Source organism: Drosophila nasuta, chromosome X (genome assembly GCF_023558535.2).
Source record: "Drosophila nasuta strain 15112-1781.00 chromosome X, ASM2355853v1, whole genome shotgun sequence".
Taxonomy (NCBI): domain Eukaryota; kingdom Metazoa; phylum Arthropoda; class Insecta; order Diptera; family Drosophilidae; genus Drosophila; species Drosophila nasuta.
In genome coordinates this window covers 22,454,961-22,479,033 of record NC_083459.1, presented here as the reverse complement: position 1 = coordinate 22,479,033, position 24,073 = coordinate 22,454,961, and the positions used below count along the sequence as shown (strand labels likewise).

The window sequence follows — 24,073 nt, the reverse complement described above, 5'->3', positions numbered from 1 at the left end:
CAAAACTTCCAACACTCTAATGAAGATGAATGCATTTAAAGAAACAATCTCTTAAAACTCTATGCAAAAGGTGTATACATTAAAAAGAAGAATCAAATTGAACGAATGAATTGAGTTTCTATTTCATTTAAAATATTCAATAATTTACACACCGTGGAATACAATATTCAATCTGTCATCCGCCTCTTCACTGCGCATACCCCACGCAAGAGCTGCTGCTACAGGGTATCTAGAGTGTCCGGCACTAGTTTTTGGGAGCAGTCGCTTCCGCTGCAGTTATTGCAACCGGTAACCGGTAACTTGTAACTGGTAACTGGTAACTGGCGACTTGCAACTTGCAACTTGCCACTTGCAACCTGCGAGTGGCAGGCGCTGAGAACACTCGTGATGATTTCACTTGATATGCTTTTAATGTGTTTCTTTTGCCATCGTCGTCTCTCAACGTCTCAACGTCTCAGAGCAGTCAACTGCGACGCTTGCGAGACCCTTGAACAACTTCTTTCTTAGCTGCTGGTGTAATAAAGTAGCAACAACAATAAACATTTTCTTAGGCTTCAATTTCAAGAGGTGGAGAAGTGCAGTTTATTATGCTCATAGAGACTCGCACATCATTTCACAGCTTTGGCTGCGGCTATCGCAGCTCAATCTGTGTCTGTCTCTGTATCTGTAAATGTATCTGTATCTTTAACTGCATCTATATTAGTTGCTTCAGTTTGGTGTCTGGCTCTCTGGGGTTAGATTAGTTCACACGATAAGCGAGAAACCAAGAAATGTCGAGAACAACTCGCTGCAGTTAACCATTTTGCCATAGTTAAGTTGCTGCTTGACTGCCAGCTAATATGAGCTTGATATCGTTGCTGCATGCAACTTGATCTTACGCAAATTGGCAATTGAGACTGTTTTTAATTTTAAAAAATAATATACCGAAAAAATACTAAAATATATTGACGACAGTATTCGGTATATCACAGTATAAAAAGCAGAAGTTGCAAATGAGCTGAAAATTAAGACGGTTCCTTAAAAATGAATATACCAAAAAATACTACAAATATACCAGTATTTGGTATATCGATATATATATATATATATACTCCTTGACTTACCAAAGATTGCCTGCGGTATAATTTAGTATTTATTCGGTATATTAATATATGTATATATTTCAATACATTTTAGTATATAATATTTTTTGGTATTTCGATTTTTATAGTTCTTTATAGCTAGTTTTATACATCGATATACCAAATACTGCTTGCGACAAATTTTAGTATATTATATTATTTTTGGTATATTAATATATTTGTCGGTATATTTTAGTGCGTTTTGGTAGTATTTGTCGGAATATTAATATATGTCGGTATCTTAATATACATTTCGATTTATTTTAGTATATTTTCGGTATATTAATATATATGGATACATGTATAGTTGATAGAATTGCTGACAAATGTCAAGTAAAGATTCTCCAAATTAAGGCGAAGTCTTGTTGACTTTGTAAGGCGCAAGAGGAAGACGACTTCAACGGCGACTGCGCTGGCTTTTGGTTACGGCTGACGGCGCCGCCTGGGAAGAAGTTGCAATTGTTCTTCGCTTGGCAGCAGAAAGTGAGAGAGAGAGAAAGAGGAAGAGGAAGAGAGAGAGAGAGAGAGAGAGAGAGAGGGAGACTCCTGCGCCTCAATTTCGTTCTTCCTGTCTTGGAAGGTTCTTTTCCACTTTTCCACTTTGGGGGTTGCGCAGTTTTGAAGTCTTGGCGTGGACATGCTTAATTTAACAAATGCATGTTTAATCAACACACACACACATAGATAGCTGAAGTAACTTATGTAAATTTATGCATCGTTTTCAGTTTGATGTGTTTTTCTGCTTTTCCCTCTGTGCGCAGACAGTAATTTATTTTTGTTCAACAAGTTTAAGAACAGACATCGTCATCGTCATCGTCGACATCTTCTTCTTCGTCTTCGTCTTCGTGACGGTCAGTTTTCATGGCCAAAATCTGGACGGGAGTGTGATGCATTTCGTATGCGCGTCGCAGCAAAACTTCGACAACTTTTTTAGATGTAATTGTAGCACCCAAAAACAACAACAACAACAACTGAAATACAACTTGACTATTCGAAAGTTGTCCGCAGTTGTCCAATGTTCAATGAACCTTTAAAACTGTTACCATTTCTCTCTCTCTCTCTCTCTCTCTCTCTTTCTCTTTCGCTCACTCTCGCTTCAACAAGTGGAAGTTCGTGTCTTAAGTCTTTTGTTTTGTGACCGCTGTTAGGGCTTGCGCTAGGGCCACTTTTGTGGCAATGGAAAGTCTTGTTGTTGTTGCTTTGTTGTTTCTGTTGCTGTTCGTCTCCAAATTGAGACTCGACGCATTTTCAATTAATGTTTTAATTAGTCGTGAAAGTCGTGAAAGCAGTCGCAAGAATGAATATTTCAAGCTCTTAAACTGTCTATTAAGCGGGGCTTAGTTAACGCCCAATAAAAGCGAACTTTGTATATGGATAATTAGCTGCACTTCTCAACTGAGTTGTCTAATAAAATCCCTGGGAAAGAAAGTGCAAATTAAAATATGAATTATTAATTAATGCTTGGAATGCATCTAGTTCTGTGATCGTAAACTGCAATTAGAGTTTCACATTGTGCAAAAGGGATTGAAACGAGCTGGTTTCATATCAATTAACTCAGCAGGCTGTTCTTTTTTTGTACCCGGTACTCATAGGGTAGAAGGGTATTACAAGTTTGTGGCTGCAGGAAATGTAGAGGTAGAAAATGCAAAAAAGTGATCTGATCTAACAATATGGTATAATTTGTGCTCTATGATATATTTTAAATACAGTATTTGGCAAATTTCAGTACTTTTTCAGTATTCTACGATATTTTAAATTAAGTACTATTTGAATATACCAAATGCAGCATTTAGTATATTTTTGTATTTTTTCAACATTCTGCGAATCTGGCATATTTTGTATGCATTGATATACCAAATATAGCCTTTGATATATTTCAGTACTTTTTCCGTATTCTCCAAATCAGGTATATTTTGTACTTTATGGTATATGTTACTACTAGATTCGTTATTCCAAATGCAGCCTTCGCCATATTTCAGCATTTTTTCAATATTCGACGAATATTCAGTATTATTTTCAGAATTCTGCAAATCTGGTATATTTTGTACTCTATGATATAGATTAAATGTTCTACTAGATAGAAATACCAAATACAGTGTTCGGTATATGTTAGTATTTTGTCCGTATTTCAATTCGATTTATTTTTATAATATGCTGTTATTGAAAATGGGTAGCGGGTATCTCACAGTCGAGTCCACTCGACTGTAGCTGTCTTACTCATTGAGGAACACGTGTTTAAAGACCTTCTGTGGCTGCTCCTTTTCTGTTTGCTCCCACTCCAGTTATTCCAAATGAGGACTTCCTATTCAAAAGTGATTTGTCGCCTTTATGTCACTCGCTGCCTTCGCTTTGCTCCGATTCCGATTCTCTGCTAATTGAGCCATCGAAAAAACATCGAGTTTCGAAACGAAATCAAAATTCAAATCAGAACTCGGGACTTCCGTTGTCTGCCGTCTGCCGTCTGCTGTTTGTTGTCTCAATTGTGTGTGTTGCTGGATCATTTTATCAATTAGCTCGCGCTGCTTACATGGCATTTCCATTTACAAGCATTTCCGCGTGGCCAACAAAAGAAAACTCGCCTCGATGTCAGACCATCAAAACTCGAGCATTAAGGTGAAAGCAACATTTCAAATTCTCCTCACTACTTCTTCTCCCTTTTTCCTCGACATTTTTTACGTTTTGATTTTCATGTAATTGCCGCAACCCAAGAATGAACATTTCCTGCTCCCGTTTTCCCGCTTCCCGCTTCCAAATTCAACAATTTGTCGCATTATTTCGCTTGCTAATCATAATCAGCATCAGTTTCAGCTTCAGCTTCAGATGCGCCAATTTTCGCATCGAAGCAGGCGGCGATGTTAACGAGATTCGAGACTTGATTTTGAGTGAAAATCTTTTCGAATAGCGTCTTTTGTTAACACATTCTACAAATTGTAGACACCTAAATTTTAATTGACATTTAGTTAGTGGCTGTCTTTTATTCCACTAATTTTCAGGTAATCGAATATCAAAATCTATTCAATATTGCAGTCGCAGCTTTGACCTGAAGTACTTTGCTTTTTTAAGTAAGAGCAAAAAAGTCATTGGCAAAATTTTGTGTAAAATTTATCATAAAAATCATTATTTCAGATTGTTCTTTTTAAAGCTTAAATCAGTTTTTTTCAAACTCTCTATGTTGTAACAAATGAATCAGCTACTTTACTTTTATGAAGACTTGGCTGGAATCTATTTTCTTCTTTGTGAGTGTTATTTGTGATACTTGCGATTTCAAGAAACAAATTTGTGCATTTAAGAACTAATGTTTTTCATTTGATAGTAAAGGGTTTCCCTTGATTTAGATTTGAGAAATGTGCGATTAAAATTGTGCTATTGAGAGAAGTTAATGTGTGGCTTTGGAGCACTTGCTGCTCAGCTCTCAGCATTCTGTGTGGTCCGCCCACGCATAGCGGAAGGGGTCAAATGACAGAGGTCAGCGGAGAGAGAGAGAAGGGGCAGTGGCTGGGAGGGGGGCAGACCACCCTCGAAGGAATCAACATAAGACGCTTATGAAATACGACTACAAAAGCGAAGATGGAGAAGAAAATGGAGGAGATGGGAATGGAAATCGAGAGGGAGATGGAGATGGAGATGGATGGCACCTTCAATGTTGCTGCTGCTGGCTCTGGGAAATGATTAAATGATTAATGAGCGATTGGTTTTGTTTGTTTGCTGCACTGCGCTGCGCTGCGTTGCATCGGATGTGGCAATCCCTCAATTCTCCAATCAGTCAATCGTTCATTTCAATTAGCCAATTACGCATGCCAGACCAATTGCCAAGTCTTAAGAGTCTCAGAGCCAAGTTGAAGCTGACATTTGTAATTATAGATACTGATGCCGTAATTTGCAGTTACCGCTGCTGTTGGAGTTGTTGCTACTGTTGCAATTTGCAACAAGTGGAGCAAGTGCAACGCGCGTTGCACGGAAGTTGCACAAGTTGCAGAGCCAAGTGAAGGGAGAGAGACGAGAGGAAGAGAGGCAAGAAGTCTGCTTAGAATACTCGACATCGATATCGATATCAATGTTTGTGAGGATGTTTGCAGCAAGACGGAAGTGCAACTGCAACTCAGCCAACTCTGGGTGGCAAGTCGGATGTGGCGCCTCTCTCGTCATCTCTCTTCACTCTTCACTCTCCACGCATTTACTTCCGTTTTGCCAATCAATTGGCCAATTGACCCTGCAGATGCAAGCGATTGAATTCTTCCTGTGATTAGTGAATTAGGTGTGAAAGGGAAATGCTTCCTCTTTTGTGATAAACTCACAACTCAACTCTCAATTCCCTTTTTGTTTTCCCACCGAAAGTGTTTGAGCTTCTCTCTCTCTTCTTTCTCTTCTCAACATTCTCCAGAAGAATTGAATTTCTGGTATTCGAATTGGCCGCGAGGCAAAACACGCTTTGTGGGGTCCCGTTTAATTGCCCCCGTCCGTGGTGTCTAATGAATGTGTTTATGCTGGCAATACACAAAATACTAAATTCGTAAAGAGGCACAGAGAAAAGATAAAAGGGGCGGAACCTTTTGACCCGAATCTAAATATGATTAAATGTTAAAACGCTATGAAATCGACGTGGCAACACTTGAAGCTAATTGATTTCACCTCCGCGCCTAGGCTTGTCTCTCTCTCTCTCTTTCTCTCGCTCTCTCTATCTATCTCTTGTCTATTGCCTCGAGAAAGATTCCATTGATTCGCAGGGAAAATCTCATCGTCATCAGCTTTGGCTTCAGCAAGATCATCGTCCCCATCGTCGTCATGCCTCGGAGATACAGGTCATACGATCGATCGATCGATTGATCGCTTCGTTAATTAATTCTGCGATCCGTCACAATGAGAAACAATGAAACATTAATCGTTCGTTATGCGCCGCGTTGCCAGCAGCCAGCAGCCAAAAGTCTAAAGCCTAGCATCAAATTCGTAATAAATTACCACACAAAGACGTTTACGATTCCAATCAAAAGTCATGCCACAAATTCCCAAATGTTGTGCGACGAGCACGCGCCAAACAACTGGAATAATACTACAAGCAGAGCAATAAGTAAAAACAACAACAACATACCCTGTAGTTCAGTAGGGAGAGAGGGTATATTGCACTGCAAAGTATAGCATGAAATCTGAAGTGAATTTAAAGCGATGTATAAGATTTCTATTTTATTATTTTAATTTTTTTAATTATTGAGAATTCCTATTAAACCTCGAAGTAGAGCAATTTTAAATTAAAAAATTTGGATTGAATTTAAAGTTAAACTAAATTATTAACTAAAAAAAGGAATAGATAAGAATTATATTTTATTATTTTCAATTTTTTTACTACTCAGAATTTTAATTTTAAATTTAGATTGAATTCAAATCCAAATGTATACATATTATATTTTATTATTTTCAATTTTACAATTACTGAAAATACCTAAAATTTAGATTGAATGATGAGGGAATGTGTTGGAATTCCATTTCATTTTCAAATTTGTAATTATTCTTACACTGAAATACTTAAATTTTAGATTGAATTTAAATCCAAAAATAAACATTGGATGTAGAGGGTAAAAGACAAGAATACTATTATAATTTTTAATTTGTAATTCACTGAGAATTCGTACATTTCATTTTAAATTTCCGTTGACAATTTGTGATAATGTGTGATCATAGGATATCTCATAGTCGAGCTTGTTTCTTTTTGCAATTTTTACCCAAAGCTGTTGCTATTTGTGAACAAGCAAAAACGATGTTTCATCGTTGTTCTGCCTCTAATTCTATTTCTGTTTCGGTTTCTATTCTGAGTTTCTGACATCTTTCATCTCCCATCTTCTATCTCTCGTGTAATGCGATCGCAAGACAATGACACCAATAACAACAACAACAGATGGAAGTGGAAGATGCTTGAGAACCTTTCACGCCTTCTCTCCGTCTGTGGTTTGCTCTGCTGCCATTTCTAGCGGCACTTTTGTCGTAGGCGGCTGATCATCATCATCATCATCATCAGAATTATCATCATCATTGGCAGGCAGCCTTAGAAGTGCCTCCCCTCCGATTCTGGAATTCCGATTCTCAACTTCAATTTCAATTCTCTTTCTCTCTTTCTGCCAGTTCCAAATGATAACACACAAACCTTAAGCATTAAGCATTACTGTTATTCACGCCCTCCAAATGTCATCAGATATGTTTTTTACTACAGACAATGCTTGGAATGTTCTTCCTGTTTAGCACAACTTGATTTTGCATATTTCTATTTCGTAGTCTCGCTTTTCTACTATCTGTCGAGTCTACACAAAGTTACACAATTCAATTAAGCACTTCCAACTTTTATTCTGTGTAAAAACGCTTAGTTCAAATTGTGCTGAACACATTTATTTTGAAGCGGTGATTTTTTGTACATACAATAATAACTACATATATTATATGTTATCTGGCAACCAAGCTCAGAAACCTTAATGCTCTTAAATTTTAGACGAATATCATAGATATGATCCACGTTTAGGTTTTTCTACAAAGTGTAAATGGAGGTTGTGTTGCATCCGTTTCTCAAATTATTGATTATTATTTGCATCTTAGAATTGCTCTCCAAAAGGCTGAAAGAGTTGCCTTTGAAAGTTAAAGACTTAATCGCAGGTCAAAGGAGAATCGCTATCATTATCTGCCCCTCATTCACACAACATTATTTATTTATGGACCATACTATAATATATTAGTATTATTTACCATGTGAGCAATGTTAAATGGCTGCTAAGGCCATCGACTTGCAGTGTGATTAAATTAAAGCAAGCTGATTTCATTTGATTAGCTAACGTAAGTGACAATAACGAGTGCATTAACGGCAATTGTTGTCGTAACTGTTGTTGGCTCTTAGTTATTTGCTGTCTTCGTAGTTGTTGTTGTCGTTGTTGTTGTTGCTGTTTGCTTTGCAGCCAGCGATGCCTGGCATTAATTTGGCCAAGTCAACGAGCCGCAGAAAAAATGCCAAAAGAAGTGAGGAAAATGCGACAAGAATGGAAAAAAGGAAGTCGAAGTACTCGCTAAAAAGGCAAATGACTCACTTGCGTCCCAGACAGGAAGTCGCTTGCCAAAAAAAAACAGAGGGCGAGGGGAGAGAGGGAGAGGAGAAGACAATAAGTAAAGTTTGTGCCGTTCTGGTAAAGTAATTTGCGGGCGTGTGAACCGCAGCGAAGACGAAGACACAAGGGTCATCACCTCCCTCCGAACACTTCTCTTCTCTCGTTGACTTCATCTACATCTCAGACCCCTTTTCTATCTTCGACTGTGACTCACAACAAGATGCCAGTGATTAGACTCTGACTTTCCAGCTTAAATTAATAAAACTCGCGAAATTCGCGACCCGAGAGACTCAGATTATGAGACTGTTCCACTGTTGAGCTTTGTTTACACAATGCAGAAATTGTACTCGCAGGATTGTAGTTAAAGTCTGTTGAGTTCTTCACTCTTAATTGTAAATTATAAGCACATATTTAAAATAATATTCACTTGAATGTCTCTCGGTAATTTGAGAAGCTACTTTGAGAAGATTAGTTTTCTCTTCCACTTATTGATTTACACTATTGAAGTATTAACTCTTCTTAAAAGTGTATTTGTTTTTGAAGTTCTTTCGTCATTTATTTTGTTGACACAAATGATATTTAGAACTCAATCAGACTGACTAATAGCAATTCTTCCTTTTGCTTTTCAAGAGTGATTCAAAAGTATTAATTGATTAATTCTATGCTAAAATCTATATTCTACTGTGCTACTTTATTTATACTCTTCAACTACAAGATAAAACGATATTGTAAGCTTGAGTGTACAGAAAATGTGTGCAACAATTGCTTATTTGGTATATTTTGTACTTTATGGTATATTTTGAGCGCATATGTTGTATATCAGTGTATATTATTTAGAAATTTGATAAACTTTAGTATATTTTTGTATCTCAATTTGTTATAAATAATACTCTATGGAATATTTTGAATGAATGTGTGTGTAGTGTTTGGTAAACTTTAGTATTTTTTTGGTTGATTAATTTGGTATAATTCTACGGTAACACCGCATTGCATTATTAAAATAGCCAGCGGGTGTCTTATTGTCAATCACACTCCACTGTAGCTTTTCTCACTTATTTGACTTCGAATTGTGCTTGAGAAAGATGTCAGAATTTATTGAATCTGTCGAGACGCTGAACTTAGCAGCTAGCTAGCTCTGCCCCAACAAAAAGGGCTCCGCTCGCGGGCCAAAGATGAAATTTGGCAAGACCTTTGAGACGCATCTCACCATCGAATGGCGACAGCAGTATATGCGATATACGGTAAGCAGTTTCCTCTTTCTCTCTACTTTGAACAACACCCTCAACGCTCCCTTTAGGATTTAAAGACACTCATAAGGCGGGGCGTGGATGGAGCTCCAACGGAAAGTGAGACAACGCCGGACCAGTTTCTGGAATATTATGCAAGCTTTGAGGAGCATTTCTTTGCCGAGTGCCACCACGAGTTGACACGCGTTAACAACTTCTTTCTGGAGAAGATGGCCGAGGCGAGGCGCAAGCATGGTACACTCAAGCTGCAGCTGCTGGCCACAGCACATGCCACAGGTCATGTGTCTCGTTCCCATACTCGTAGTCAGAATCAGAGTCGGAGTCACTCGCAGTTGCCATCGCCGAGGGCGTCGGTGGTCAGCATGCCGAGCACGTCGAGCAATCGCAAGCTGATGACACAGCGGCAGCTGCGCAGTGCGTACACCGAGTTCTACTTGACGCTGGTGCTGCTCCAGAACTTTCAGTCGCTCAACGAGACGGGATTCCGAAAGATCTGCAAGAAGTACGACAAGTATTTGAAGTCCAATCATGGCGCCCTCTGGCTGGAGCGACATCTCACCTACATTGCCTTCGTCGATCGTCGGCCACTGCAGCAGATGACCATCGAGGTGGAGGAGCTCTACACGCACTATCTGGCTGCCGGAGATCGGGCCAAAGCGATGACAAAGCTCCGAGTGCCGCCACTCGGTGAACCGACGCCGCCTCCAATGGTTTTTCGGGCTGGTCTCGCTTTGGGCATGTTCATCATGCTAGCGCTGGCGGCGTTGTTCAGCTGTGAGTGTAAAACAATAGTTTATCGATAGTATTGCCATCAGTTATCGATAGTATTAGTTGAACACAACGATGTTCTTGTTATGGAAAGTTATCACAGCTACAGACTAAGTAATGACAGCTGCTTCAATGATTATTACTGCAGTCTCGTTATGATAATGACTAGTCAATTATAACTGATTATCGATCTACCATCAACTACTATCGATAATTAATACAAGTGACCTAGCTACTATCGATGACTTCTTCAAGTGACCGATTACTCACAGCTGCTACAATCGATTACTACTATCGATTATTAGCGCAAGAGATTGACCAATGAATACTATCGATACCAACTTAAAGTGACGAAGAATGACAACTGCTACGATCAATAGTAACTTTATTACTTAGCTAAGACTACTGCTGGAGACTAATCACTCTCATCTAGTATTGATAATTGCTGGAAGTGTGTAATCACTCTACTACTACTATCGATGACTATCGCAAACGTCAGTTACTATCGATAAATGCTCCCTCCCCCCCCTCGAATAGATCTCCGCAGGCCACCGATCACGGACAACATCGAGGCTTTCATGCGCCTCTATCGCGGCCCCTTCACCTGGGTGATTTTCAACTTCTTCATGGCCGCCAACGTGGCCGGCTGGCAGCGAGCTGGCGTCAATCATGTGCTCATCTTCGAGATCGATCCGCGCAGCCATCTGCAACCGGCGACGTTTCTGGAGATCGCCTGCACCTTCGGCATGCTGTGGACACTCTCGATGCTCGGCTTCCTCTTCCACGATCTGATCAACGTGACGGATCCGTTTGTCTTCCCGCTGGCACTCACACTGATCATGATCACGCTGTTGATCAATCCGCTGCCGATCATGAACTGGCCCGCCCGCTGGTGGACGATGCGCCTTGTGGGTCGCGTGATCACCGCTCCGCTGCACTACGTGGGATTCGCTGACTTCTGGATGGGGGATCAGATGAACTCGCTGGTCACGTGCATGGCCGACTATTACTACATTGTGCGCTTCTATGCTGTCTGCTGGCTGCGCTACAGTAACGTGAACTCCTGCTTCGATGAAGACATGTTTGTGCCGATCTCCCGCTGTCTGCCCGCCTGGTTCCGCTTTGCGCAGTGTCTGCGTCGCTTCTCGGACAGCGGATCGAAGTCGCTGAGCTATCTACTGAATGCAGGCAAATACTCGACCACGTTCTTTGTGGTCTTCTTCTCGACGATGCGCGGACGCACCGATGGTAGGCACTGCCCGACTCCGTGCTCCTCATCCACTCCTCCATTGCTCTCCTCACTCTCCGGCAGTCTCTTGCAGATGGCTATGCGAATACGTTTTACAATCCCTACACGTGGTTCTTCATCACCAGCTACATCGTGTCGAGCGTGTACAGCTATCTGTGGGATGTGTTCAAGGACTTTGGCATCTTTCAGATCTGGCGGGGCGAGCATTTGTTCCTCCGGGAGAAGCTCGTCTATCCGCAGTCCTTCTACTACTTTGTCATCCTCGAGAATCTCGTGCTGCGTCTCTTCTGGGTCATCGAGTTCGTTGTGCTTTACCACAAGCTGATTACGCCCTACAATATCAAAACTTGCGCCAGCATCCTGGAGATAACGCGGTGAGTCTGAGTCGAAGACGAGTTCGAGTTACTCATCTCCCCATCTGCCAGCTTAGTCGCTTCATCTGGAACTACATTCGGCTGGAGAACGAGCATCTGAACAACTGCGGACACTTTCGAGCCACGCGAGACATTCACCTGGCTGCCCTCAATCCGACGCAGGAACGCATGCTGGAGCATATGATGACGGACCCAGAGCGGAGGCCAGATGAACGCCAGAGACTGGGCAAACAATACTTCTAGTCAAGATGAAGCACGTGCCAAGGAGTAATCAGACATCAGCTGCCATTTAGGTTTTATCTGTTGCTTTTTGTGAGTTGTTGTTGTTGCCTGTTGCCTGTTGTTGATTGCCCAGTTGCCCGTTAATGTTAATGGCCCTCCGTCATCGTTGTGTGTTGTCATTTAAGCCGCTTCTTTAATTAATTCATTTGTGCAGAAAAATAAAACGAACGCCAAGCGCAAGGGAAAGAGCTGAGCTTACCTGCAGCAGGAGGCGAACAACTCGACTCGAACTCAAACTCAAACTCGCCTCAAACTCAAACTCGACTTGGCACGCGCCACAAAAGCCACAAAACCGGTTCAGCAGCTGCACCCAAAAGCAGCAGCAGCTTGTTGCTCTGTTCCTTGTTTTGCGATGCCTGTGCCTCGCATAACAATTGTCATTGCAGGCGATCGACCGGGATAGAGACAGATAGACAGAAAGAGAGAGATCTTTTAATTACCCAAGCTATTTAATTAGCGAAGCGATTAGTAAACGCATGCAGCCAGTGACTCGACTTCATTTCTCGTCAATTTATGCAGCCTCATTCCATGATTAGCCAGCATCAGTTGGCATCCTTTACAGCTCCCCTTACTCTTTCTTACTATAGATAACCGGCATTCCGCCTGATTGCGTCATTTGCCTTAGATTAAGGTTCGCTTGTGATCAGCTAATCGCCTTTCTAGAAGGTTGATACCTCATTGATTTCTTTAAGTTTCTCAAATGTTCCTTCTAGGCTAGAAGTTCTGGCATCGATCGATTATTGATTTCCTTATTTCTTCGTTTCGATGCTTCCTTATTTTAAGTGTTGCGTAATGATTGCCTAACTTAAGTGTTGATTAGTTTATTTATTTATTTTTCGTGTATTCACTTATTAATTTTCGTAATATTTAGGATTTATACATTTAATTAGTTTGCCCCATTTCACAAATGTTTCTTATAACATTAATCGATTTCTCTGTTTCTTTCCTTAGAAACTTCCTCATATTAAGTGTTGTAAAGTGCGTAATTATTACGTAACTTAAGTGTTGAGTAGTGCTTATTCATTTTGTTATATTTAGGTTTGACACATTCAATTAGTTTCCCCTCTTTTGACAAATGTTGCTTCTAGCGTTGATCGATTATTGATTTTCCTTCCTTTTTCCGATACTTTATCTTAAGTGTTGTTTAATGCGTGATGATTGACTAACTTATGTGTTGAGTATTCATTTATTAATTTTTGTTATATTTCAATCTTTCACCTTTGATTAGTTTGTTCTGTTTCACAAATGTTTCTTATAACATCGTTAGATTTATTTATTTTCGTTATATTTAAATCTTTCACTTTTGATTAGTTTGTTCTGTTTCACAAATGTTTCTTATAACATCGTTAGATTTCCTTATTTCATTTTTCGATACTTTCTAAACGTAAGTGTTGTGTAGTGCGTATTGATTGCTTAACTGTTGTGTTGGGTATTCGTATTTCATATTCTATTTCACAAATGGTTTGATCGATATCCTTATCTCTTCTTTTCAATACTTCCTCAACTTAAGTGTTGTTAATTGCTTAACTTAAATGTTGAGTAGCGCGTATCGATGACTTAGTTGAAGTGTTATGAAGCGCATAAATAAGCAACTTTTTTGTTATCCTGTTGTCGCTTAGATGCGATTTCAGTTGCATTCGCTTTGGTCTTTCTATCTGCCCTTTCAACTGTCAATCAAGCAAAGTCTCTCTCTATATATATATATATATATATATATATATATATATATATATATATATATATATCTGTCTCCTCTCTCTCTCTCTCTCTTCATTCTCTTTTTGTTCCATTTTGATAAACTGCCATTTAAACGCGTCTGGCCAAGAGGATGACAAGAAGTCGCGTCATTGCACGATGACTGTTCATACTTTCCACTGGCGATAAGAGTGAGACAGAGAAAGAGAAAGAGAGGGGGAAGTCTGGCCTAGTCAATTGGCGGTGCAAGTTATCTGAGCGTCGAGTGGTTTTTCCTCTTATGACTTGGGCACGAGGCAAACATAAATTTGCCATCATTGTTGTTGCCTCGATAATGACAACTGCGATTCTTGCTTGGATGAGGAGAGGACAGGATGCAGAGTTGCTCCTCGATTGCTGTTGTTAATTGTTGTCGTTGTCGATGTTGTCGTTGTTGTCGTTGTCTCTGGAGTGCGCTGCTGCTGTGCATCAATTGACTAAGCAACTAACTAACTGAGCTAGTGAGCAGCTAAGCTAAACTCACTTGACTGCTCTGCGGGTGCAATATGCTCTCAGTCTCAGCCCCAACGTGTTGCACACACTCCTGCTGTCAATGGTGTTGATCTTGGTACAGTTTTCGCTGCACGCGCAAGACAAACAAACAAAGCAAAGCAAAGCAAACGAAGCAATTGCGAACAAGATAACAAGCCAACAAACAAAGTTCCATTCCAGAGAGAGAGAAGTCCACAGGGAAACGAAAAGAGAAAAAGTTTGGAATCGAATCGAATTCGAATTCGATCGTAATATGTGATTAGACTAGTTTCCACTTTCAGGCACTAAATATGGAGAGATTTCTATCCACTCCAAATATATTCCATTTATAAGCTTGGGCATTTTAATTAAATGAGATAGGCTTATGCTCGCTTGATCACTTCTTAACACATTTCTCGACTGATTTGAATAATTGAAGCTCTCTCGCTGATCATTGATCGATGCTTGTGAATATTCAGTTTATTAACGAAATGTTTAAATGTCTCAAGGCAAAGTCTGATTGACTGACTGACTGATTGACAGCTCATCACTTGCAATCAAGCAAATCTGTAGCTTTGCCACCCACGACTTTAGTGAATAATTTACATTCTTATGCTTTGCTCTTAACATATATAGCTGTAGCTTTCTTGATTTTTAATTAAGAAGTACCTTTTAATTTTTAACCTTTAGTATCAGTTTTGTTTTGCTTTCTAAATTTTAATTTTTTACTACTTTAATATTTTTTTTGGTATATTAATTTGATATATATTAGTTGTAGCTTCCTTGATTTCTAATTGACAAGTAACAATTATGAAATTTTTAGATAAAGTTAAATTTTTGATTAGAAAGTTATGCTTTACTACGAAACTTTTGCATTATCTTTTTGATGAGATATTTTACTTCTTTGCAAGCTGGTTTAATTATAAGTAACTTTGTTTGAAATTAAATTAGACATAAAAATAAGGGAATTGAATGTTTCCTGATTGAGGGAAGTGGAAAGTTTCAGCAACTTAAATGTTTCATGATTGCCTCTGCTGATGTTGTAAAGTCGAGAGAGAGAGAGAGAGAGAGACAGAAGAAGAGTTCTTCGTTTGCAGTTGCAGCTGGAAAATGGCGCGCAAAACAAACAAAGAACAACAACAATGAGCTAAGCTCGCATTGTGTTCAAAGTCCACAACTATTTTTGGTAGTTGGCAATGGCAGCTCTCGTCTTGGCCATTGGCTTAAGCCCTTTTTTGAGCTGCAAGCTGCGAGCTGAGCTCGTGCTAAATTTAGCCAGGACTTCGAAGGCAACTTGCAACATCCACAACAACAACTGACAACATGCAACATAAGTGTGTGTGTATGTGTGTGTGTATGTGTGTGTGGAAGTGAAGTGAAAGAGAAGTAAACCAGTTTCGTTCCTTTTCCTGGTCGCCATCAATTTTGATGATGTTTAGCTCGTTGTGCTCCTCCAGCTGGCTGAAGTCGCTTGCCACGGCGACTCGTTGTTGATGCCACAGCTGCCTCAAGTTGCAGCACGCGCCGTGTCCCGCACGTTCAGTGACAGCTCCAAGTGCTCCAACAGTCCAACAACAGATTCGGCAGACGCGATGCTCATAAATTTATGTGGCAGTCATTTGATTGCCTCTCGCTCCTCTCTGCTTCCTCTTCCCCTTCTTCTCCATCAGTTGCATGTTTCTCCTGTTAATTTGTGCGCATAAATTGTGCTGTCTGTTGCAACAGTTCTAAGCTTGCAATTGAGCTTCAGCTTGAGCTTGACCATTGGCTGCCTCAAGTGGCACCTGCCTGCTGCATCTTTCCCCCTTTCCCCCCTTCCTTCTTCAGCTGCTGTCATTCCGCTGAAAACAGCTGAAAATCCTCTTCCACTTAATTACATTCAATATCGATAGCTGCTTTTTTTGTTTTCGTTTATTTGCAATTAAAATAAATTGCATTTTGATGCAGGCCTAATCGATTTAAGACATTCGTTATATTTTGAATAAATCTTGCTATTGATTGTACATAATAGATGTGAAGTTGAACTGTTGAATCAGCACACAATTGCGCCTAATTATTGAGCTAATGTTGGCAATTAAGTGCAATATTTAAATTTGTTATTTAATTAATGAACACAAATTGCAATTGCTTTAATTTCATGCATTATTTATAATTTATATATATGGAAATTAAACTTACTGCATTGGAAAACTTTGTTTACCATATGATGCTTGCATTAATGAGTTTGCAATTAAGTGCAATATTTTATTAATGATCACAAATTGGAATTGCTTTGAATGCATGCAATATCAGTAGTTGAAAGTTAATATGTTCTTCATGGGAAAATCCTTTTCAACAAATGAAGCTTGCATTAATGAGTTGGCAATTAAGTGCAATATTTTATTATTGATCACAATTTGCAATTGCTTTAAATGCATTATCATTAGTTGATAACTAAAACTTACTGCATTGGAAAATCCTTTTTTCACTAATGATGCTTGCATTAATGAGTTGGCAATTAAGTGCAATTTTTGTATTTGCTACTTTATTCTTTAATATAAATTGTATTGTCAGTAGTTATAACTGAAGCTGACTTTATTAGAAAACCCTTCTATTAGCGCTGCTTAAAAAGAGGAAAGTTTAAGCAATTTCGTAGGCGTGGTCAGCCCACTTCACACTACAAGCTGCAAGCTGCAACAATGGCAAAACCAAAAGCTTATTACAGGCTTCGAATTTGGCGGCGATTTGGCATGCAAAATTGCAAATGATGTGTTGCAACATTTGCGCTGCAATCGATATCAAAATTGTTGCAGCTGTGTTGCTGTGGCAGTTGTAGCTAGAGTTTGGGGGCAGGGCGTTGGCACTGGGCTCTGGCTAGTGGGCGTGGCATGACAGCGACAAGTGCAGTTCGCTTGCCACGAACGAATTGCAATTTAATTAGCAAATTCTCTCTCTCTCTCACTCGCTCTTTCTGTTTATCTCAGTTACTGTGCAACTCGAAAGAATGCCAATGTAATTGACACAAATTGTTGGCACGACACAACAACAGCAATAGCAACTGCAACAAATTATGATAATTGACAACAAGACGAATTGGCAGTCGCGATTGCAAAACTCTCGAACCTCAAACTCGAGATTTGGCTAGACTCGCATGAATACATATATCATTGTATAGTAAGTATAGGTCTCTATCTCAATCTCTCTCTCTCTTTCGCGCATCGGGATGTGGGCGGCACAGGAAGCAAGCACAGGCAGCAGGCAAAGCATTTCCTAGAACAGCGACACAACGCAAATATTCTTCTGATTTCGATCGAGTTTCGAAATCTCATCGAGATCTCTCGCCAGTTATTAATCTGAGTGTTTATTGTAGTCATGCTAAATGTTTCATAAAGCAACTTCACTCAGCAGGGGGGCAAAATGAAGCAAAGAAAAGAGTAGAGAAGAAGACGGGAGAGAAGAAAGGGGAGGGAGATAAAATGCCAGGGTCGAGAGTCGCCTGTTGATGAGCTGCCTAAGCGGATTTGCTGGCTACTGTTGATCGCTGTGATTGCTGTGATTGCTGTGCGTGCTCGCCTAGAGGAGATGCAAGTTTGTTGCCACAGTCTTTCGTTTTTTTTTTCTTTTGTGTTTCCTTGCGCAATGATTAACTGCAGAGCTGAACTCAAGTCAGCTTGGCTTTGGTTTTGGCGTTTTTGGCGCGCAATTTGAGGACGCTGCGCCTGACTGCCCCAAGTGGCACATAAAGAACGGCAAACGGAGCCCAGGAGTTGGCCCCAAAACAAAGAGGCAAGCCAACTAATGTGGCATGAATACAGCAGAAAAAAGAAACAGCGAAAAAATCAGAAAAAAAAAAACACAAAAAAGAATACAAAGCAAAACAAAAGGCACAAAAAAGCGAAGTCTCTGAACAGCCGTAGGAGCAACTTAGTCGCAGCATCAACATCAGATCTGGCCGTGAACGCGCTGGGGAACCTCAAAAGTAGCCCCAGCTTCCATCTCCTCCCCCTTCCCACTTGCCACTTCCCACTTGCTCTTCAATCGTTGTTTGTTTGTCTGTTTGGCAGCTTGTTTGCTTGACTTCGCTTTGCTTTGCTTGCTGCCTCCCCTTCCCCTATTTCCCCCCTGACGCAACCTCAATAACAATATTTTGTTCGTTTTCTCGCTGCTCGCGAGTTTCTACCTTTTTTCGGCTTATGTTGCACGTTGATTTTGAAAGCCAGCAGCAGCAGCAACATCTAGACAACAACAACAAAAAGAACGACAACGACAACAAAACTCGTTAGGTCTGTAAACGTGTTTTCGTACCTTTTCTCTTCTTATTTCTTATGTTGATCTTAACAGCACACAATGGCCGCCATTTTGTTTTGCTTGGCAGCCTGGCAGCGAAGCGTCTGTTAGCTCGCTGCTGAGACATTTCTGGTTTTTCGAACTTTTAGCAAAGTTGGCAACTCGTTCGCTCATAAAAGTTCATTTGCGGCAGGGAACACTTTGCGAGAGCTTGAGAGATAATTTCCCATTAGCAACAGTTCCCTTTTTGGCTCTCTCTCTCTTGCTGAAAATATCCCGAGCTCGTCAAACACTTTCATGGCTGTCTTGCTGTGTTTGCTAGTAACCTTTTCAAGAATTGAAGTATAAATTAATAACTATTTACTTTAGCTAAAAATCAAATCAATAAATCAAATCAGAAATAATTTTAATAATAATAATAATACAAGTTTTCTGTAGTTAGCTCTCGACTCGCTAACTTGTCCATATTTTAATCAGCTTAAAAGTATGCAACACATTGTCGACATTCACAGCTTGGGCCACAACCAGGGAAATTATGTACGTGGGTACAGTTTGCCAGTGCACACGTTGCTTTGGAAAAGTACTAAAGACTCACTGAGGTACTTTTGGGAGGGACACATTGCTCTCTCTTGGAGACTGTTGCCGCTTTGGCAGGGGAAATTTGTGAGCTTCGCATAGTGCGCCTGAGCGACCGCGCATCTGGGAAATTCGTGAGCCGCAGTATTGCGCACGCTCTCAAGATCAACGGACGTTTGTCAGTCGCGCAGTCGCAACACACATTTGATTCGCTCTCTCACTCTCTCGCGCAGCGGCAAACAAACACAGTTTGTTGTTTTTGTTTTACACGTTCGCTTTGATTTGTTGTTCGTGCGCTGGCGCTGTGTGCCTTTTATTATGTGTGTATGTTTTTTTTTCAAGTGAATTCGAAAACTGAAAACTGCTGACAATAAATACTATAAGTGAAGTGTGTGAGGCAAAAACAAATCGCAAGCGTGGCAATTTGGAATTGAATAGACGAAAACTAAAGACTGCACTCGACACTCTATACATGTGTATGTGTATGTGTGCGCGTGTGTGTGTGTAAAAACGTAACAATGTTTGCGCTGTCCGCAAAAACAAAAAGAGAGATGAACTCTTCTAGACTCTGCAAAACAGGTGCAAAAAGTACGCCAAACAACTGAAACTAGAACTTTTAAAGAAAATAAGAAGAAGAGCAACAACAACAGTTGCGCCAAGAAAAAGAAGAAGAAGAAGAAGGGAAGTTTGCAAAGGGTTGTCTTCTTTAACCCTCGCTTCCTTCCTTTGTCGCTTGCTCGCATTGTTCGCCGACTGAATCGGAAGCAGCAAGTTGCCCCCTCTCGTGCCACGCCCCCGTTGTCTGAACATGTGCTGAGCAAAAAAAAAGCGAAGAAGAAGACAACAATATCAAGAAGAAGATCAATACTCGATTAACATGGATACGGTGGCCATTAAAACGGCGCCGCCGCATGCGCCACTCGCCTCTGCCCAACAACAACAACAACAACTGCAGCGACAATCGTCGAATTCGCCAGCAACAATTGGCGATAATGTCTACAACAACAACAAGAACAACATTGGCGCCTTCTTTCAGACCTGCAAGGTAAGAAGAAGCACGGCGAGAAAAAAAACGAATTCGATTCTATGCAAAGTAAAATAGTATGAAATATGAATTTCAGTTTATTTTGAGTCGAATGCTTGATTTTCAATTTAGTTTGCTTTCATATTTCTATAATATACATAATTATTTTATTTAACTACAATATTGAGCTTAAATTTTCATTGAAAATATGAGCATCAACGTATATAACATAGTGCATAATGCGCTTTAAACTTTAACTTTTAACTTCAACATTTTCAATTTATTTTCGATTTATAATTGGCATTGAAAATATCAAATTCAATGCACAACAAGACACATATTTACACTTCAAGCTCCTTTGAAAGCTTTCGCAGCTTAAGATTGCCATTTTTATTTTCTTAGTTTTGACTCGAAGCTCGCTGCTGATTTATGAGTTCAACTGTACCCCGCACTTCCCCCGCCAAATGTAAAGTGTCAGTCATAAAGTAGCCAAAAAGCATTTCCCATTGCCCAAATAGTCGCACACACACACACACACACACACACTTATACTTAAACGTGTATTCGTATGAACTGTCACAATTATGCGCTTTACTTACAACTTTTACGAGCAGCAGCAACAACAAGTTTGTCATTGCGTGGTCTGCCCAAAGGCGAAAGAGTGGGGAAGGGAGCGAGAGAGCAAACGAAATTCTGATGCAGTTGACGAAGCCACAGAACCGAAATGAAGCCAGAACAAGAGCAAAAGAGAGAGTGAAGAGAACTTAGAGCGAGCACTTTAATTGCATTGTCATGTTCAGGAGAATGACCAGCGAGTGGGGAGAGGCGGGAGGGGAAGGAGGCAAACACCCGCACATAGACACACACCTGTGTGTGAGAGGGAGAGAGAGCAAAGGGCAGGCACAACACATAATTAATTAAAACAACAAGAGTGGGAAAGCAAAGGGAGATTTGTTCTACAATTCCCAGGAAAGTCAAGAGCAGGATAAAAGTCAGAGTTGGAGTTTACTTTATCATTTATTCAGCATCATTTAGCATTAAATACTGTACTGAGTTTTTTGTAGCTGTGAATTTGACAGTCAAGTGGAAGTGCAGCAACTATTATTAGCCATTAATGTTGCAAGTTCGGAATGTCATCTGTCGTTTTCATGCCACTTGAGAAAAAAACAAAACACATACACACACACAGATGCGACACACGAAACGTTTTGTTAGCAATGTTTTTTTTTTGGTTACTCACACTTTTTCTCGCGCCGGAAATGTAATGAACAACACCCAAAACAAAACAAAGTAAAACATAACAGAAGACAAGTCAAGCACTTGTTACATACATACTCTGTTTATGTGCGAGGTCAAATGAGGGGTAGCGAAGACTGTGAAAAGTGTCATCGTGAGTTTGCAGGGCAGTTCGCTAGTCGCGTCATTTGCGGCCAGCAGAGGGCGCCACAGTAGACACTTGCTCCCCACCTCAGGCCGCCGCTCGCTAGTGGAGTCAATTTCGCCCAGCAGAGGGCGCCACCTCTCTCGCCCACTCAGTCTTCGCAGTCTTGAAGTGTTGGTCAGTTAATGAGCGTCTGCAATTGCGAGTTATGAGCTTACATAACGAAAGTGTATGTGCATAACAGCGACTGTAAAACGAGTGTGTGTGAGAGTGTGCACAACAAGTGTAGAGCACACATACACACACACACATTGCGAGGGTAGCTGCAACTCGAACCCACATCTTTCACTAGACAGACAGACGGACAAAGGGAAAGGACAATTCTTAGCCTGGGAAATGATTAATGGGAACTGTTTCATTGCGGCTGTTGCGCTGCGTGACCAAATAATGCACAGTCAAAGGAAAGAATAGAGAAAGGGAAGAAGGCAGAGAGAGTTAGCTACCTGCCTCTGCCTTTGTCTCTATCTCTGTCTCTATTTCTGTTTCCATTCCCGATGCTGATCCTTTAACTGGACTGCACTTCTAGCTGTTTGTTCTGTTCCTTTACTTTGCTGTCTTTATGTGTTTTCAAACTACACTTGAGCTGCGTTTCTCACACAGCTTATGCAATTCTCTCTCTATCTCTATCTCTGTCTTTCTCCCTCCCACTCGCACTCTGCAAATTTGTCGCATTTCTTTTGTCGCCACCGCGAGCTTCGTTTAACATTTAATTAAATTTTCCGCGTTTGCCTTTTAACTTAATTATGTCAGTCAACGCACACACACTAACACTTGCACACACACACATACTCTCATACACACATGCATTCACACACGCAACAATTGCTTTTTGCTTCCAATTTCAATGCGCGGAAGCGGATCAAAGAGAAGGAAACAGAGGGAAAACACACACACATTGAGAAGATGTGTTTAAAATCGGATTCGAAATCCGAATCTCAATTTCAATCTTCATTTGAATTTCGAATTTGAATTTATCAAGTTGAAGTGGGATTTTGAAACGTTTTTATGCTAATTGATTAAGCTGAGGCAATCGATGCGAAGAGCAGGAGGAGAAGTAGAGGGAGGTAGGGAGGGGGCAGACTACTTAAGCACTAACAACATCGACAAATAATCGCAGTGCGATGTGCGATGAGCAGCAAGTTGCCCAGCTGCAGGCATCGAAGTCGAGGCGATCAAATTCAAATTCAAATTTAAATTCATGCACGATCAATATCGATAACAACAAAAACAAAAACAACCACAACACTGACAACAAAAACAACAACAACAAAGACAACAAGTGAGGCCTCAGCAACAGGTTGAGTTGAGCATAAATTATGAGCGACCAAAAATATTTCTTCTTAATTTTTATTTTTGTGTGTTGATTTCTTCTGCTTCTGCTGCTTCTTCTTCTTCTTGGCCAACTTTTCTTGCTGCTAGGGAAATTTGGGGTGTACGTTATGCCAGCAACTTTCACAAAGATTCGGACTTTTCAGCAACAACAACTGCAACATCGAGAAACCACGAAACTGATTGAAAAAAGAAAAAAAAATGGGTGTCCGACACTTTTCAGCTTTTCTGTTTTTCAAGTTTGTCGTCTAAGTCTTTTGTTGTTAATTCGCTTTGCTTTGCTTTGCTTTGCTTTGCTTTGCTTTGCGGTTGTTTAACGTTTTCTCTGTAAGCATTACGCAATGTGCTCAACCCGAAGACGCAACGTGTAAAAAGAACATTTTCTATGACAAAGTCTTTCGTTCAGAGTTCAGAGTTCAACTCAAGAGGAGAAGCCACTGAAGAGTTTGACAACCTTGTAGGAAATTGCTACAAAGGCAACTTAAAAGAAGAGAATTCACTTTTATTATTATAATAATTATTTAAAAATGAACCTAAAAGGGAACAAAGAATTTACTTTACTATGTACATAACAATATTTTGCACTCTATGATATATTTTGAATGTATTACCAATCATTATACCAAATATGGGTATATTTTTGGAATTTATTGTACTGCTTTAGTTCACTGTACAGTATATTTTGAATGTTAACATGTAAATGTACCAAATATAGCCTTTACAATATTTGCAGTATTTTTTCGGTATATGAATTTAGTATATTTTTAAACTGTGATGGCTGACAATCTGGTATATCTCGCACTATACTTTATTTTGAATATATTACTATGGAAATATATCAAAAATAGTCTCTGGTATAATTTTTATAGTATTTTTGAGGTATATTACATCGGTATATTTTACAATTAATACTGCATTGTTCTGCTTTCATTAAAAATGGGTCGCGGGTATCTCACAGTCGAGCTCACTTGACTGTAGATTTCTTGTTTTTGTATTCTCCGCATTGGCAGTGCAACAAATCAATGCAACAATGTTGCAATCGCAGCTGCAACAAGTTGTCAATTGTTCACTATTAACTTTGTCTAATTAGCGAGTCGAGTAAATAGCAGACTCAA

The 24,073-nt window shown here is 40.0% G+C and overlaps 2 protein-coding genes and 1 long non-coding RNA gene across 7 annotated transcripts in view; all 3 read left to right on the top strand.

Moving 5' to 3' along the window:
• The window catches only part of LOC132796301 (uncharacterized), a 65,268-nt gene that overhangs the window by 19,639 nt on the left and 21,556 nt on the right, over positions 1-24,073 (top strand). Inside the window, exon 1 of one of the 2 annotated variants that reach the window (XM_060807422.1) lies at positions 19,314-20,209. The exons of the other annotated variant lie outside the window; for it this stretch is intronic. Within the exon in view, the coding sequence (XP_060663405.1) occupies positions 20,042-20,209 (168 nt within the window). The 5' untranslated portion in view covers positions 19,314-20,041. Of the gene's footprint in view, positions 1-19,313; positions 20,210-24,073 lie in introns of those variants that run through there. 2 annotated transcript variants of the gene reach the window in all.
• LOC132796220 (uncharacterized) lies at positions 4,043-6,277 on the top strand. Its single transcript, XR_009633522.1, has 3 exons — positions 4,043-4,183; positions 4,248-4,357; positions 4,435-6,277. It is a non-coding gene; the product is annotated as an uncharacterized LOC132796220 (long non-coding RNA).
• Positions 9,279-12,361, top strand: LOC132796811 (solute carrier family 53 member 1). 4 transcript variants are annotated; one of them, XM_060808120.1, is made up of 5 exons: positions 9,279-9,438; positions 9,495-10,218; positions 10,750-11,460; positions 11,525-11,835; positions 11,887-12,361. In XM_060808120.1, the coding sequence occupies exons 1-5, from the start codon at positions 9,370-9,372 to the stop codon at positions 12,076-12,078; spliced, it is 2,007 nt and encodes a 668-aa protein (XP_060664103.1). In that variant the 5' UTR covers positions 9,279-9,369; the 3' UTR covers positions 12,079-12,361. The 4 variants fall into 4 exon arrangements, with proteins under 4 accessions (XP_060664103.1, XP_060664106.1, XP_060664104.1 ...); XM_060808123.1 differs by having other exon boundaries at positions 11,535-11,835; positions 11,887-12,061; XM_060808121.1 differs by having other exon boundaries at positions 9,280-9,438; positions 11,535-11,835; positions 11,892-12,360.

Excerpts from the sequence above, each read along its gene's own strand:
- LOC132796811 (XM_060808120.1), top strand. The coding sequence starts at position 9,370 with ATGAAATTTGGCAAGACCTTTGAGACGCATCTCACCATCGAATGGCGA. Across the intron at positions 11,461-11,524 it reads GATGCGCGGACGCACCGATG|TCTCTTGCAGATGGCTATGC; the intron begins GTAGGCACTGCC and ends ACTCTCCGGCAG. Across the intron at positions 11,836-11,886 it reads AGCATCCTGGAGATAACGCG|CTTAGTCGCTTCATCTGGAA; the intron begins GTGAGTCTGAGT and ends CCCATCTGCCAG.